The sequence below is a fragment of the Xenopus laevis genome, chromosome 7L, assembly GCF_017654675.1.
Source record: "Xenopus laevis strain J_2021 chromosome 7L, Xenopus_laevis_v10.1, whole genome shotgun sequence".
In the NCBI taxonomy this organism is placed as follows: Eukaryota; Metazoa; Chordata; class Amphibia; order Anura; family Pipidae; genus Xenopus; species Xenopus laevis.
In genome coordinates, this window is record NC_054383.1 from 32,195,364 (window position 1) to 32,208,981 (window position 13,618).

General features: G+C 37.2%; 1 protein-coding gene across 1 annotated transcript in view; it reads right to left on the minus strand.

The window, feature by feature from the left end:
* Positions 1–680: 680 nt before the first annotated feature.
* The window catches only part of fra10ac1.L (fragile site, folic acid type, rare, fra(10)(q23.3) or fra(10)(q24.2) candidate 1 L homeolog), a 48,961-nt gene continuing 36,023 nt past the window's right edge, over positions 681–13,618 (minus strand). The window contains exons 9-14 of the mRNA NM_001093463.1: positions 12,590–12,703; positions 9,706–9,748; positions 7,027–7,139; positions 3,926–3,964; positions 1,004–1,097; positions 681–750 (exon numbers count right to left, since the gene is read on the minus strand). Coding sequence (NP_001086932.1) covers positions 708–750; positions 1,004–1,097; positions 3,926–3,964; positions 7,027–7,139; positions 9,706–9,748; positions 12,590–12,703 — 446 coding nt within the window. The 3' untranslated portion in view covers positions 681–707. The remainder of the gene's footprint in view (positions 751–1,003; positions 1,098–3,925; positions 3,965–7,026; positions 7,140–9,705; positions 9,749–12,589; positions 12,704–13,618) is intronic.

The following is a 13,618-nucleotide window of genomic DNA, read 5'->3' on the forward strand; positions in this document are numbered from 1 at the left end:
GTGGGAAAAGCTTTGGCACAGAATGTGTGGAGACTAAAGCAGATGAAGTTTGGGTAAGTGTGTATGAATGCAAAAGCAGCAGAGCTGATCGTGTTAAGATGGAATTTGTATTAAAGGCCAATATATAGTGAATAAAGTACCCCCTCTTGTAAAATATAAGGATATTATAAGTTACCGAGGAGTTTCATGACCATATAAAAACACTAGGCTGAAGGCCGAGAGTTTTTATACAGGTCATGGAACTCCGAGGTAACTTCTATTATCCTCATATTTTACAACTGGGGTACTTTATTTATTATAATACACAAATTTCTGAAATGACATCAGAACTCACCGTTTATAACTGATGACATCAGATCTTAGTAGGAGGTTCAGGCACTAGCAGAAAGGACTTGAGCAACCTATTGAAAAGCTAGAAATTTGTAAAAAAAAATCAATTACAAAAATTACCCAGCTACAGGCCTGAATTTTGGAAATGAAGAGAAAAAAAACCCCAAAAAAACCCCCAAAAAAAACATTGGAGGGACTGCAAGACAAACATTATATCTCATCCACATGTTTCTATGTTTCAGTAACTTGTCTTTAAGATACAGAATGTATACTTCCTGCTTTCCTATGGACAATGGGATGAATGCCAGTACAACAAATACCAGAAATTATCAAAAATTTAACACAATGTATTAATAAAAAGGTCTTCTTTATTCCAATTACAGAAACATATCCTGAAAGTAGTCATCAAATTCTTCTTCCCTGAAACAAAAAGAAAATTGTACAATGAACGCACACTTCAAATCAAAATCAATAATTTCTTAATTCTTTATGAGTAACCATTTCTTGGCACTGTATGTTGCCAGGATATGACTCAGAATAGAGTGCAAAAACACCAACTTTATAAGTAGAAGTCAATGTTGACGTAATGCATTGCACCAGAGCAAAACATTTTTTATGACACATAAAAGTAATAAAATATAGGTGTGAAATAAGAGTTCTTGGCAGAACTAACCGGGTTTTTTCATCTGTTTCATGGGTGGCACCTTTCCAGAATTCACTGTCTGTTTTGTCATCTCCTCCTTCACCCCCATCTGTGTCTGAAGAATCTATAAATATTAATAGCAGTATTAAAAGCAGAAATAGGAATAGTAAATGGGGCAGATCCTTTAAGAAGTCAATCAACAAATCAACAACTAGGTCAAAAATAAAACCGTAGCAAAACAGGAGCAATTTTCAGTCTGCTCTAAGGTTAAGATTAATCCAATCAGTGGGTCATAAAGATAACTTCCAGGATAAGCCTGGGGCTTCTGGGTAAAAGGTTAAGAAACCTTGCTCTCTAGACCTCACACAATATCCAGCTCAGAATAAAGCGACCTTACAGCCGACTGAAATAAATCTCCCATTTAACCCCATACTGCATGTGGACTGCATACAGTAGAACTGCTGCGGACAGTTTCCGCTGCAGCTTTTAAGAAGGCAACATCAATATTATCCATATGCTTTATGGCATAAATGGTTCACACTGCATTGGTTTAAAGTAGTCATGCTTTGCATATCTGAACTAACCACTAATCAGCAGTAAAGCAAGTTGACTAGATATCCCTTTGGGTTAAAGGGACACATAAAACCACATGCTGCATGGCTAATTATAGCAATGAGTTCAGATGTATTCTTCATGGTAGCAGAGAGGCCAATGCTGTCTGCATTAACAGACTGGATTACTACTCCTCCCATCCACTGGATATTAAAGTAGGCTGATCAGCTCGACCATTTTAGTGGAAATACATAAAAATGAGCTTTGCAGGGCAGCAAATATTTGAACACTTTTAATGTGATGGCCTGGTTCCAGGTTAGCTACCCAATGAACACTAATCAGATAGACTTGCCTGTCCCACAAATCTTATCATGCAACTGCACTTGGCAGCATGAGATTTGGTGGGATGCTACAAAATCCAATTCAACATGCTGTAATGTAAAATAAGTTTGGACTTTTTCCTTCTCTTCACATTGATAGTCAATGTGCTCTAATGAGAAACTTAAGTCTATCCAGCATGCAGTGTACCCTTCAAACAGTCGTACTGCGTTGGATAGTAAACTGGTAGGGGCAGTTCTATTAAAGGTTGCAGTGCTTTTTTTCCACGAAAAAATTCGAGTTTGCAATTTTTTTTGGGTTAAAAAAAGAACACTCACGTTTTTCCTGATTTATTATACCTGACCCTGGAAATAGCTTAAATCTGAAAATACACATCTAAAACCTATAGGAGTCAATGGCAGAGGTCACTTGAACCATTGGAAGATGTTTGTAGCCTTCATAATGTTCAAGTTTTTTTCAGTGGTTTTCGCTCAAAAACTTGATCAATTCGATCGATTCAAGTTTTTTTCCACCAAAAACCTAATCAATTAGAGCAGTGATCCCCAACCAGCGGCTCGTGAGCAACATGTTGCTCTCCAACCCCTTAGATATTGCTCTCAGTGTCCTCAAATCAGGTGTTTGTTTTTGAATTCCTGGCTTGGAGGCAAGTTTTGGTTGTATAAAAACCAGATGCACTGCCAAACAGAGCCTCAATGTTGGTTGACAATTCACATAGCGGCTACCAAATGGCCAATCACAGCACTTATTTGGCACCCCCCAGGATATTTTCTTATGCTTGTGTTGCTCCCCAACTCCTTTTTTTCAGAATGTTGCTCACGTGTTCAAAAGGTTGGGGATCCCTGAATTAGAGTATTCAAGTTTTTCACCCCGACTACACTGATTTGAGTTTTTTACAGTATTTTTCTTAAATTAGAAACCATTCAAGTTGTGAGTTCATTCGAGGTCTAAAAAAGTTCAGATAGCTTTACAATTCGACATTTGATATATTACCCCCTACAGGTATCCCCAACCTTTTTGAACACGTGAGCAACATTCAGAAGTAAAAGGAGTTGGGGAGCAACACTAGCATGAAAAAAGGTGCCAAAGAAGTGCTGTGATTGGCCATTTGGTAGCCCCTATGAGGATTGTCAACCTACATTGAGGCTCTGTTTGGCAGTGCACCTGGTTTTAATACAACCAAAATACAAGCAAGCCTGGAATTCAAAAATAAGCACCTACTTTGAGGACACTGGGAGCAACATCCAAGGGGTTGGAGAGCAACATGATGCTTACGAGCTACTGGTTGGGGATCACTGCTCTACATGTTATTTGTTGGCATGTGCAACTACATCAAACTTGTACCATGCAATCTGTGATGGCATCCAATGAAATCTCTGGAGTAGTTCAGCCGGCTTATGGGCCAGGAAGCATATTTTCTGCTGGCGTCATTCAACACAAAAATACTTGGGTAAGCATTTTTAGGCTGAATAGTTCCAGTACCAGCACAGTCACACATTTCCTATTTAGTATTGGAGGCAGAAGTGGCAGTGTAGGGCACGCCACCACCACCACCACCACACTGAACTGTTTGAATTGCTACATGCAAGGAGGCTGTAATAGCTAGATGGGATCTGGAATGGCTTTGCTCTGGTTTAAGTCATGGGATTTTTAGAGCATCAGATCTGACCACTCACATACAAACAGAGATGGCAACTATCCCAATGTTATTAGGGCAATGATCTACTCTGGTAATTTTTAAGACTCTTTTTTTAAGTTATTATTCAGAGGGAAGAGAATGTAGTTTAAAAAAAAAAATCTAGGCCACCCATCAGAAAGACTGCTACTGAATAAAAGATATAATTTTGTACAAGGAAAATCATTTTTGCTTTTTACTCTGCATGTTTAATTTTTGTTTTCATGGTAGCATTCAACATCGAGATTCCTGTATGAGGAATGTCACCTACTATTTTGGCAAATTTTACAAAAACATAGATTACTGTTTAGTTGCCCTTTAAAGTAAACATCTACTTGTTAGGTATTCACACGTTCAAATATTTTATGCTCAATGATTTTGTTCTCTACCTGTTTCACTGGAGTTTGTATGTTTTTCTGTAGGATGGTCTGTGAATAAAAAAAACAAACTTTCAAATGAAGTTTTAGTATATATCAAAAGCATCATGTATGATTTCATAACATCATTTTATCGTAAATACACTTAATAGCGAATATCTTGAAGAATAAATAGAAGCACCAGTTATAGTGACCAGTTATATGAATTATTTCAAGTACAAGAATAACATGGACAATAGTACTATATGATTGCCCAGCTTTGGGTAGTGTAAGTCTTTGCAAGATACAGGAATGGCCGTCTCCCATAGACTCCATTTCATCCAAATAATGCAAATTTTTAAAAATGAGTTCCCTTTTCTCTGTTATAATAAAACAGTACCGTGTACTGAATTTTGGAAGCAAAACTGGTCTATTGGGTTACAAGAGTTTCTAACAGATTTAAGGTATGAATATCCAGATTATGGAAAGCCCCAGGTCCCGAGCATTCTGGATAACAGGTCCCATACCTATATAACAAATGCACAAACACTGTATAACACTGTGTAACACTGTGTAATTAACAAAAATTGTGTTTATCCAAAACTGCCCAAGAATCCCAGTCCGAAGTCTGAAATGACACTAAACAAACAAATACAAAGGTCAAAGTTGGATTAACAGAGCTTCAGTTTGCCTCAGGTAATCAGGGCAAATGGTGCATAAAGTGCTGCTGACAATAACCTTTTTTTTTTATTCTCTGCGGTCAAGGAAAATAAGAATCATCGTCAATTAGAGTTTAATTTTCAGTTGCATTTCAATAGATTTGATGAAGTGATGTCTCAAAACAAAAAAATAAATATCTACTTGATATAGGCAGGTGTTGAAATAAAACGAGCGGAACTCTCCCCGATATGCCCACATTGAAGTGGTGGATATCGGGCTGATCTGATAGTGGGCCCTAGGGCCCAACGATCAGATCAGAATGGATCGATACGGGTGGTAGGATTGCAGGACCGCATACACGCATAGATGCGGCTGCGATCCGAAGGGATTTTTTATCCTGCCCGATCAAAATCTGGTCAACTTTCGGCCAGATAAAGATCGGGGAAGCCCGTCGGAAGGCCCCACACACCGGCCAATAAGCTGCAGACACGGTCTGTTGGCATCTTTTATCGGCCTGTGTATGGGGGCCTTTAGAATGCATATGGTATGTTGCTGTTATGGAATTTTGATCATGTTACCATTTTATCATATTCTAACAATATTTCAGATTATATGGAAACCCTTGCACAATTTTCATATAAAAGTGGATTTCAGTTAAAGACTTTACCTGCCAGATAAACAATCACCTCACAAAAAATAGAAGCCTCCTTTTGCCGACAGCACAAAGCTGGTAGTCACTTGCTCATGAGATCTGGTTATTATATGGACTTTATCCATTGCCTTTCCAAGCAATTTATAGCAGAGTTTTTGTTTTCTGACAGTAACAGATGAGCATACCCATGTCAATGTTCACTCTAAAACTGGCCATAGACGCAAAGATCCGATTGTACAAATCGAGGATTCGTAAATTTTTCAGACCGTGTGTGGAGAGTCCCGACATTTTTCGTCCGGCGGAGATCGGTCGTTTGGTCGATCAGAGAGGTTAGAAAATTTCTGTCGGCTGTGGGTAATATCTCTGCGTGTATTGCCGATCGTACGATTTTCAGTGGGAGACTGTCACTAGCTTTGTCTGACATAGATATCGTACGATTGCTGTCAGGGGCAGAAAATTGGCTGATCTGTTCTTTAACTACTTTGTTTGATCAGAATGGTAAGACTTTGATCTGAATGGTTAGTAGCAGGTCGGGAGATGGGGAAGTCTGATCGTACGATGATTCGTACGATCGGATCTTTGTATCTATGGCCAGCTTAAGGTGTGAGCACACAAATTTTTTGTGAAAACATAAAATTTTGTATTAATCCTGAGCGCACACGTTTAAAATGTGTGCACAAAAGACATTTTTTGGAATTTTTTAAGGACTTAGAGGGAACAGTGATCCATGGATATAAGAGGTTGTTTTTCTTCTACATAACGCACGTTATAATAATACTACAGGTATGGGATCTGTTATCTAGAATGCTTGGGACTTAGGGTATTCCGGATATTTCCATAATTTGGATCTGCATCCCTTAAGAGTACTAAAAATAATTTAAACATTAGTTACTCCTAATAGGATTAATGTACATCTAATAAGGATCCGTTATATCTTAGTTGGGATCAACTACAAGTTATTGTTTTATTACTACAGACAAAAAGGAAATCATTTTAAAAATTTGGATTATTTGGATAAAATGGTGTCTATGGGTGATAACGTTCCAATAATTGGGATTTTTCTCAATAACCATTTCCCCATCCCATACCTGTAGTAACTGTACACACAAGTCTTTGCAATTAATTTCCAAATATGTCCAGTTCTTGGTTAGCTCTTGTTGATAGTGATCATTGATTCATAGAGACCTCTACTTACAGATACAGATCAATAATCAACCTATCTCAACCTAATTACCTATTTGAATGCTGAAGTCAACGTTGAACCCTGCCACATACCCTCAATTACAAGCTGTACTTGTGTGTAAGATGGATCGTTGCTCCTTATTGCTTATATTTTTTACAATCAGGCAAAAGATCACAATACATTCAGTGCAGATTAGAAAGTAATGCCGCTATTTACAAGCCTTTTGGAGGCCCACTTTGAAGACTGTTTGAACTTAACTCTATATATAAATCACATTTTAAAAAACATACTGCGAGGTGAGATTCACCTTTATGATAACTTTTAATATGTTAAAGAATAGCTATTTCTAAGAAAATTCTCAATTGGACTTCATTTTTTATTTTTTCTAGTTTTTGATTGATTTGCCTTCTTCTCTTTCCAGCTTTTAATTCAGTGAATGGTTGCTAGAGTAATTTGGGCCCAATAAACTAGATAGCTGCCACTGCAAACTGGAGAGCTGCTGAATAAAAAGCTAAAAACCACAAATAATAAAAAAAACAATTGGAAAAAATTGCCTCAGAATATCACTCTCTACATCATACTAAAAGTTGATATAAAGATGAACCACCCCTTTAAAATAAGGGTCAATTATATTTCCACCTTTAGTGTTTGTGTTCTTTTGAGAATGGGATGTTTTCTTCTTTTTTCTAGAGGATTCTTCTCTCTCTGTTTTTGCTTTCCTTTTTTTAGTAGTCGGCTGAATTTCTCGCCTCCTATAAATGAAAAAGAAAAATTCTTTAATAGCATATTGGCAGCACGTTACGGGCTGAATGTTTCTTTTACTATTAGTTGATAACACTACATACGTTTCGCAATACTGCTCCTGTTGTCAACTGTGAAGGGCTGTGGGATGCTGTGTATTAGGGACATACAGATCTAAGATTCTCTAAATATAACCTGGTACTAATAAATCCCCATATTTGGATGAGGAATTGACTTTGTTGAAAGAAAATGAGAAATTCCAGCTCTGTTTTTTTTTTTCCTTTTTGTTTGCTTTCTTTTTGTTTATCAGTACGATGACCTGAGATTTGTTGAACTCAATGGTCTCTCGACTCTAGTCAAACTTACATAACTAAATACACATATGCGAGTATCTATATTCATGCACGTGTGTTGAGTGTTTTAGACACACCATATGTGCATAGGCTTATGCAGATAATAGACAAAATAAAGGAAATACTGCATTAAATAAGGGATCAAATATGGTAAGCAATTACTGCTAATAGGTGTGGTTGCTGAGTTAATTAAGCATTTAATATCCCATCATTCTTTGGGTCATGTAAAATGATGGGCATGCCTAGAAGCCTAATACTTTGCCTATTTCTGCCAGTGGAAGAGACAAAAATGACTATGCCAACAGTGGTTATTTGAGTGAAAACATTTCCTGGAGGAACCTTCCCGAAGGCTTATTAAATACTATCTCCACAAACTTGGGGGGTTGTTTATCAAAGTCCGAATTTATCTCAATATTTTCTGCTACACACTCCGATCAAATCCACCCGAGTTTTTTACCCTTATTTATTATTATTCCCGAAATTTTGCTGCGCAGGAAAAAAAAAATCAGATTTTTTCGGATTTTTCCATCTGAACTTTTTTCCATCCGATTTTCTTGGATTTTTCGCCTGAGAACTCAGAGAACTTTGGGGTATTGCGCGAAACCCAACACACATCAAAAACTCATTGGGACTTCTCCCATTGACTTACACGGAGTTTAGTGAATAACCCCCTTGGTGTCTCATCTTGGATACAAGTTCATCTATGTCTGGGGTCAGGCTCTGAGCTGAGTCCACCTTCCATTTAGCTGCCATTTTTCAGGGAGAGGGGTAACGCTAGCTCCACAGGTAAGCTGATGTTACACAAGCGGAACAGGGACTTGCGCACCTTTGATTGCCGTTGCGTCACACTAGCAGTACATTGTGGGACTTGCAGTTCTAATAGTGTGGAGGCAATATACCAGAGGGCCAGATCTAAAAATAATTCGAAATTATCATAAGGGCCAAAAATAATCCCTCCATGGGCCGATTCTGCCCGCGGGCCTTGAGTTTGACACGTGCTCTAGGCCAAGAACAGTCAATTGAGAACTTAACAAAAAATAAAAAACCTGGCTGTCTTGAGGTGTACTTTATTATGTCTAGGGGTGTACATTATTTATGTCTAAAGCTCCTTTTGCAAGTACAAGAACACGAAGTGAACTAATAAACAATGAAATACAGTCATGTGGGCAAACAAATTATTAGTCACCATATACTTGACCAGTTCTGTTCTCTCAAGTGCTTGTTTTCCACAGTTAAGAGTGTCTGGCTTTATTATTAGGTGGAATACATCTATTGGCATGGTTTAAGTCCATTAGTCCCCTTAAAGAACAAGGTTTATGGCAATAACTACAAAGCTAATTTGAACCTTAATTATAGCGACCCATTGCTATAACAATGAAAAGCAAAGTTTTCCAGGATACTTTTTTAACTATCTACTCAACTTTGTCACTGAATGGACCATCATCTATTTTGTTCCTTTCCCCCAGATCTCAACCCTTTAGATTTCTCCATTTAAATCACTTGGGTGAGATTCCAAAGCTGTTTTTAGACAATGGTCTCCACAATTCTCTAAAGTAAAACAAAAAAAACAACCAAAACCACATTTTTTGATTTCTTGAAAAAAAGGGGGGTGTCCGATCTTGATAAACACTTGATGAATCAATGTCAAGGCCAGGTCTGTAGGTTTATGGTAGTACAAAAGCCTTATTAATTTGTTGTCCAGGTATGGGATCTTTTATACAGAATGCTTGAGACCTGATGTCATTCCATAATGTGGATGCTATAACGTTAATGTACTAAAAACCTTTATACATTAAGGTTTGATGTGATACCAACATGGATTCAAGCAGCTCAAGGAAATTATAAAAATGGATGTTTATATTGGTTTTTGTGTAATTGGGAGCTTTCTTGATAATGGTTTTCTACATAAGGGATCCCATATCACACCCAAATGCATACCCAGAAAAGATGAATGAAGACATATATTTTGTTGTGCTGAGCATGAAGTAACTGTCCCCGCTAGTGCAGGGGTAACTCAGTAACTGCATAAAATATCACATCAGCTTTGCGCATTCAAGATTATCATCATCAATAAATAAATATCTTCATGTATCTGATCATGTATGATAGCCACACACATTATCAGTATGGTGAAAAGGTTTCTAAGCACTAAAAAAACAAAAACAACAACAAAATTCAGTTACTTTATCTTCATTAAAAGTGAATATACTATCAAACAACTTGCCTGTGATGGAAATTGAGTCTGCACGAGCATTCAGGACAAAGCCCTATAATGAAAATAGAAATAAGTATAATTTCATAGCACAGACTGCACAATTATTATTATTTGCACACTTTTCTGCCCATGTGCACACAAGACTTTCACACAGCTGCTATGGCTATTTTCCTTAAGCTGCTTAGATGAGTGAACAGCTAGAAAACAAGGAGCAGCTGCTAATTACCCACAGACACGCTCTCTGTCAGCTGAACGGCTTGCGCACAAACGCCTGAAGATAGCGAGTGACGTAAAGGTAGACTGCAGGGTGACAGGGATAGGGAACATCAGTGAGAAGAAACATTCAGCAGATGGTGGCAAGGTGAGAGGGCATTAATGGTAGAAATCTAGAAGAATGGAGGGCTTGTTTACAAAAAGGAAGACAGATGTAAAGTGCAAAAACATGGTGTAAAACGCATCATCACCTCCCAGAACCCTTAATATAGAATATAAGCCCTTCGTTTTTTTATCCATTCTCACCAAGACCTCACGTGGCCATAATGGTGAATTTCCTCAACAATTTGAACAAAACATCACTAATGATATTACTGCTCTGGTTATAGGTGTCTGTAACCATCAATGTGCTCTACATGTGCATGTTTTGAGTTCATATTTTGCCTTTATTCTGCCTTTCCAACCTGAAGTGTAGCATATCCGGCTGCTAGGAAAGGTGACCCCAACCACCAGAGTGGGGATAAGCATTGTTACTTGTTATCATGCTTAGGGTCAGGGCACACAGGCAGATTCCGGGAGATAAGTCGCCCAGCGACAAATCTCTTCTTCCGGGCGACTAATCTCCCCGAACTGGGCTCCCCTGCCTTCCCGATGGCTAAAATGTAAATCACCGGCGGGATGTAACTTGGATCGATTAGTTTTCCCGAAGTCGCCCGAAATTGCCTCATGAGGAAACTTCGGGTGACTTCGGGAAAACAAATCGATCCGAGTGCCATCCTGTCAGCGATTTTCATTGTAGCCGGCGGGAAGGCAGGTAGTTCAACTAATCTACACGAATCTGCCTGCGTGTCCTGACCCTTAGGGGTTTATTTATCAAAGGTCAATGTTAGAGTTTTTTATACCTCAAATGAGCTCACAACTCGAATGGTTTCTTATTTCAGAAAAAATTCAAATGGAAAAAACTCAATTCAGTGAGTTCAAGTTGCGAAACCTGAAAACTCAAATTGATCGAGTTTTCGCGAAAAAAAAAAAGTTTTTGGGCAAAACCCTCCCAACAAACTTGAACATCATGAAGGCTATTAACATCTTCAAATGGTTCAAGGGACCTCTGCGATTGATTCTACAAGACCTTGGCAGGTTTTAGATGGTGTTTTTTTCGATCTGAGCTATTTCCAGGGTCGAGGTATAATAAATCTTGAAAAAAACCTTTTTTCACCCCAAAAATTTTTTTTTTGACTCAAAAATACCCTTGAAAGCTCGAATTTTTCATGGAAAAAAAAACAACTCAACCTTTAATAAATCTGCCACATATTGTTTTTTTTTTAACCCAAAAATATGAGTTTTGACCCCAAAAAAACCCTCAAAAACTAAAATTTTGAGTAAAACTTGAACCTTAATAAATAACCCCCTAAATGTTCATTTGAAAAGTATCCTTCCCTTTTAATACAGTAATAAACTACTAGCATGTGCACAGCTAATTGTTATGAAAAGCCAAAGCAAAGTTGTTATGGGCTCCGCAGGCAGATACATTTACTTATGGTATTAATACAGGACTAATCCATAGATTATTTGTGAGATTGCCTTCAGAAGCACTTTAAAGCACATCTTTCAGCTGTATCCCCCATTATTACTCATATGGACTTCTCTCTTACAGAAAGAAAACAACATATTAAGGGGGTTATTTATTAAAGGTCGAGTTGTTTTTTTTCCATGAAAAATTCGAGCTTTCAAGGGTATTTTTGAGTCAAAAAATTTTTTGGGGGTTAAAAAAGGTTTTTTTTAAACTCGAATTTTTAGAGTTTTTGAGGGTATTTTTTCACTTGAATTTTCAGGTTAAAAAACCCCCCAGAATTTCCGGGTTTTTCCAAATATATTGTACCCCAAAGCTAAAAATCGCACAAATCCAACAATACTCCAGCTAAAACCTGTTGAGTTCATGTAGATGTCAATGGCAGAGGTCCCTTGAACCATTAGAAGATGTTATTAGTAGTGATGGGCAACTCTGATGCCTTTTCGTTTCACCAAAAATATGCATTAAATCTATGGGCGTCCAATTTCTTTTGTCACGCGATGTGGAGTGTAATTTTTTTCATCCATTGAAGTCAATGGGCATCATTTTTGTATCAAAACTCAGCGAAAAATTTCGCTCATTTAGCCTTCATAGAATTTTTTTTAGGTGGGTTTTGCTCAGAAACTCGATTCGAGTTTTTTTTTTGCCAAAACTGAATTAATTTGAGTATTTGGGGTTTTCACCCTGAATTCAATGTTTGAGTTTTTTTACATTCAACTTCTGAGTTTATTTGAGGTATAAATAAAAACTCGCAAACTCAACCTTTGATAAATAACCCCCTAAGTATCACCAGGTTGGTTTGTGCTCAACTCTGTCTGTCATTACTGTATTTTTAATGTGCCGTGTCTGTAACATCCTATCTCACTCTTCTTCAAGATTCTACTCCCCTGCCCAATGCCACTTCCCTAACATGCTTACATGTCATTAAATTCAATGTTGTTGTCTGTGTCAGTTGCTTACTTTTTTTTTTGTAAATTCTTTATTTATTTTTCAACTTTATGGGAAGGGACTTACAGAAAAAAAGGGTGGGGGTCAGTTGCTTACCTACATTTTTACTTACAACATTATTATGTTGAAAATATCGGAAGGTTGTGTTTGAAATTAACCTACTTAATTTCACCAGGGCATTTCTCTTTTCTCCATGTTCCTCGTATCCAAAATTCACCTCCCAACTCTTAAGGCCTTCTTTTTCGTCACAGCGCTTGTTTCCACAGGAAAATTGACCTAGAGACAGATTAAAGCTTTATAAATGCACTTTAAATACAGTACTTGTGTCTGTCCCTTAAAGGTTTAGGAACACAATGCAAGCATCATTTCACACCAGTTAAGTTTATTGAATTGTCTTAATGTTTAAAATAACACCAAGGGGCAGATTTAAAAAAGGTTCGAATGGTAAATTCAAATTCGAATTTTTTTTTTTTTTTTGGTCAAAACAAAATTCAAATTTAAAACCACCAACTTGAATTTGAATTCGAATGTGAGATTTTTGCAACTCAACCCTGGAAACAGTTCTAATTCAACTATTCTACACCTAAAACCTGCCCAATGCATGTAGAAGACAATGGCAGAGGTCCCTTGAACAGTAGTGATGAGCCACATTTTTGGGAAGTTTTCGGTTTGAAAATTATGCCCCAAAGACAATTGGAGGAAAAAATTACCCGCCCAAAAAAAATTTGACGTGCAAAAGTCAGGTTTTTTTTTCAGAGGAGAACTTGATTCAAATTAGACTCAAGTTTTCAGGTTGGGACTATTCGATTGAATTTTAAACATTCAAATTTAAACCGAATTTATTAGAGTGTAAAAAAGTTCACATTATTTTAAAATTCTACCTTTTATAAATAACCCCCCAAATTTACAGATTGGACAAAATCAAGGTAAATATAGGGATTCATGATTAGAATGGCAAAACCATGGTAAAGAGCTATTAAATCTCATGGAAGGCCATGAGCAATGCTTTTCTTTTTCCATTTCTTTTCCTTTTAATATATTTTTGAACCTAAATGCAGATGTGCTTTTCTAGTGGATTGTCCTGAATTCGACTGATTCCGAATATTTGTTTCCAAATCACTCTAATTCAGTTAAATTCATCATTTGCTATAATATATCCCCATATCATTATAGATTGATCGGAATTTACTA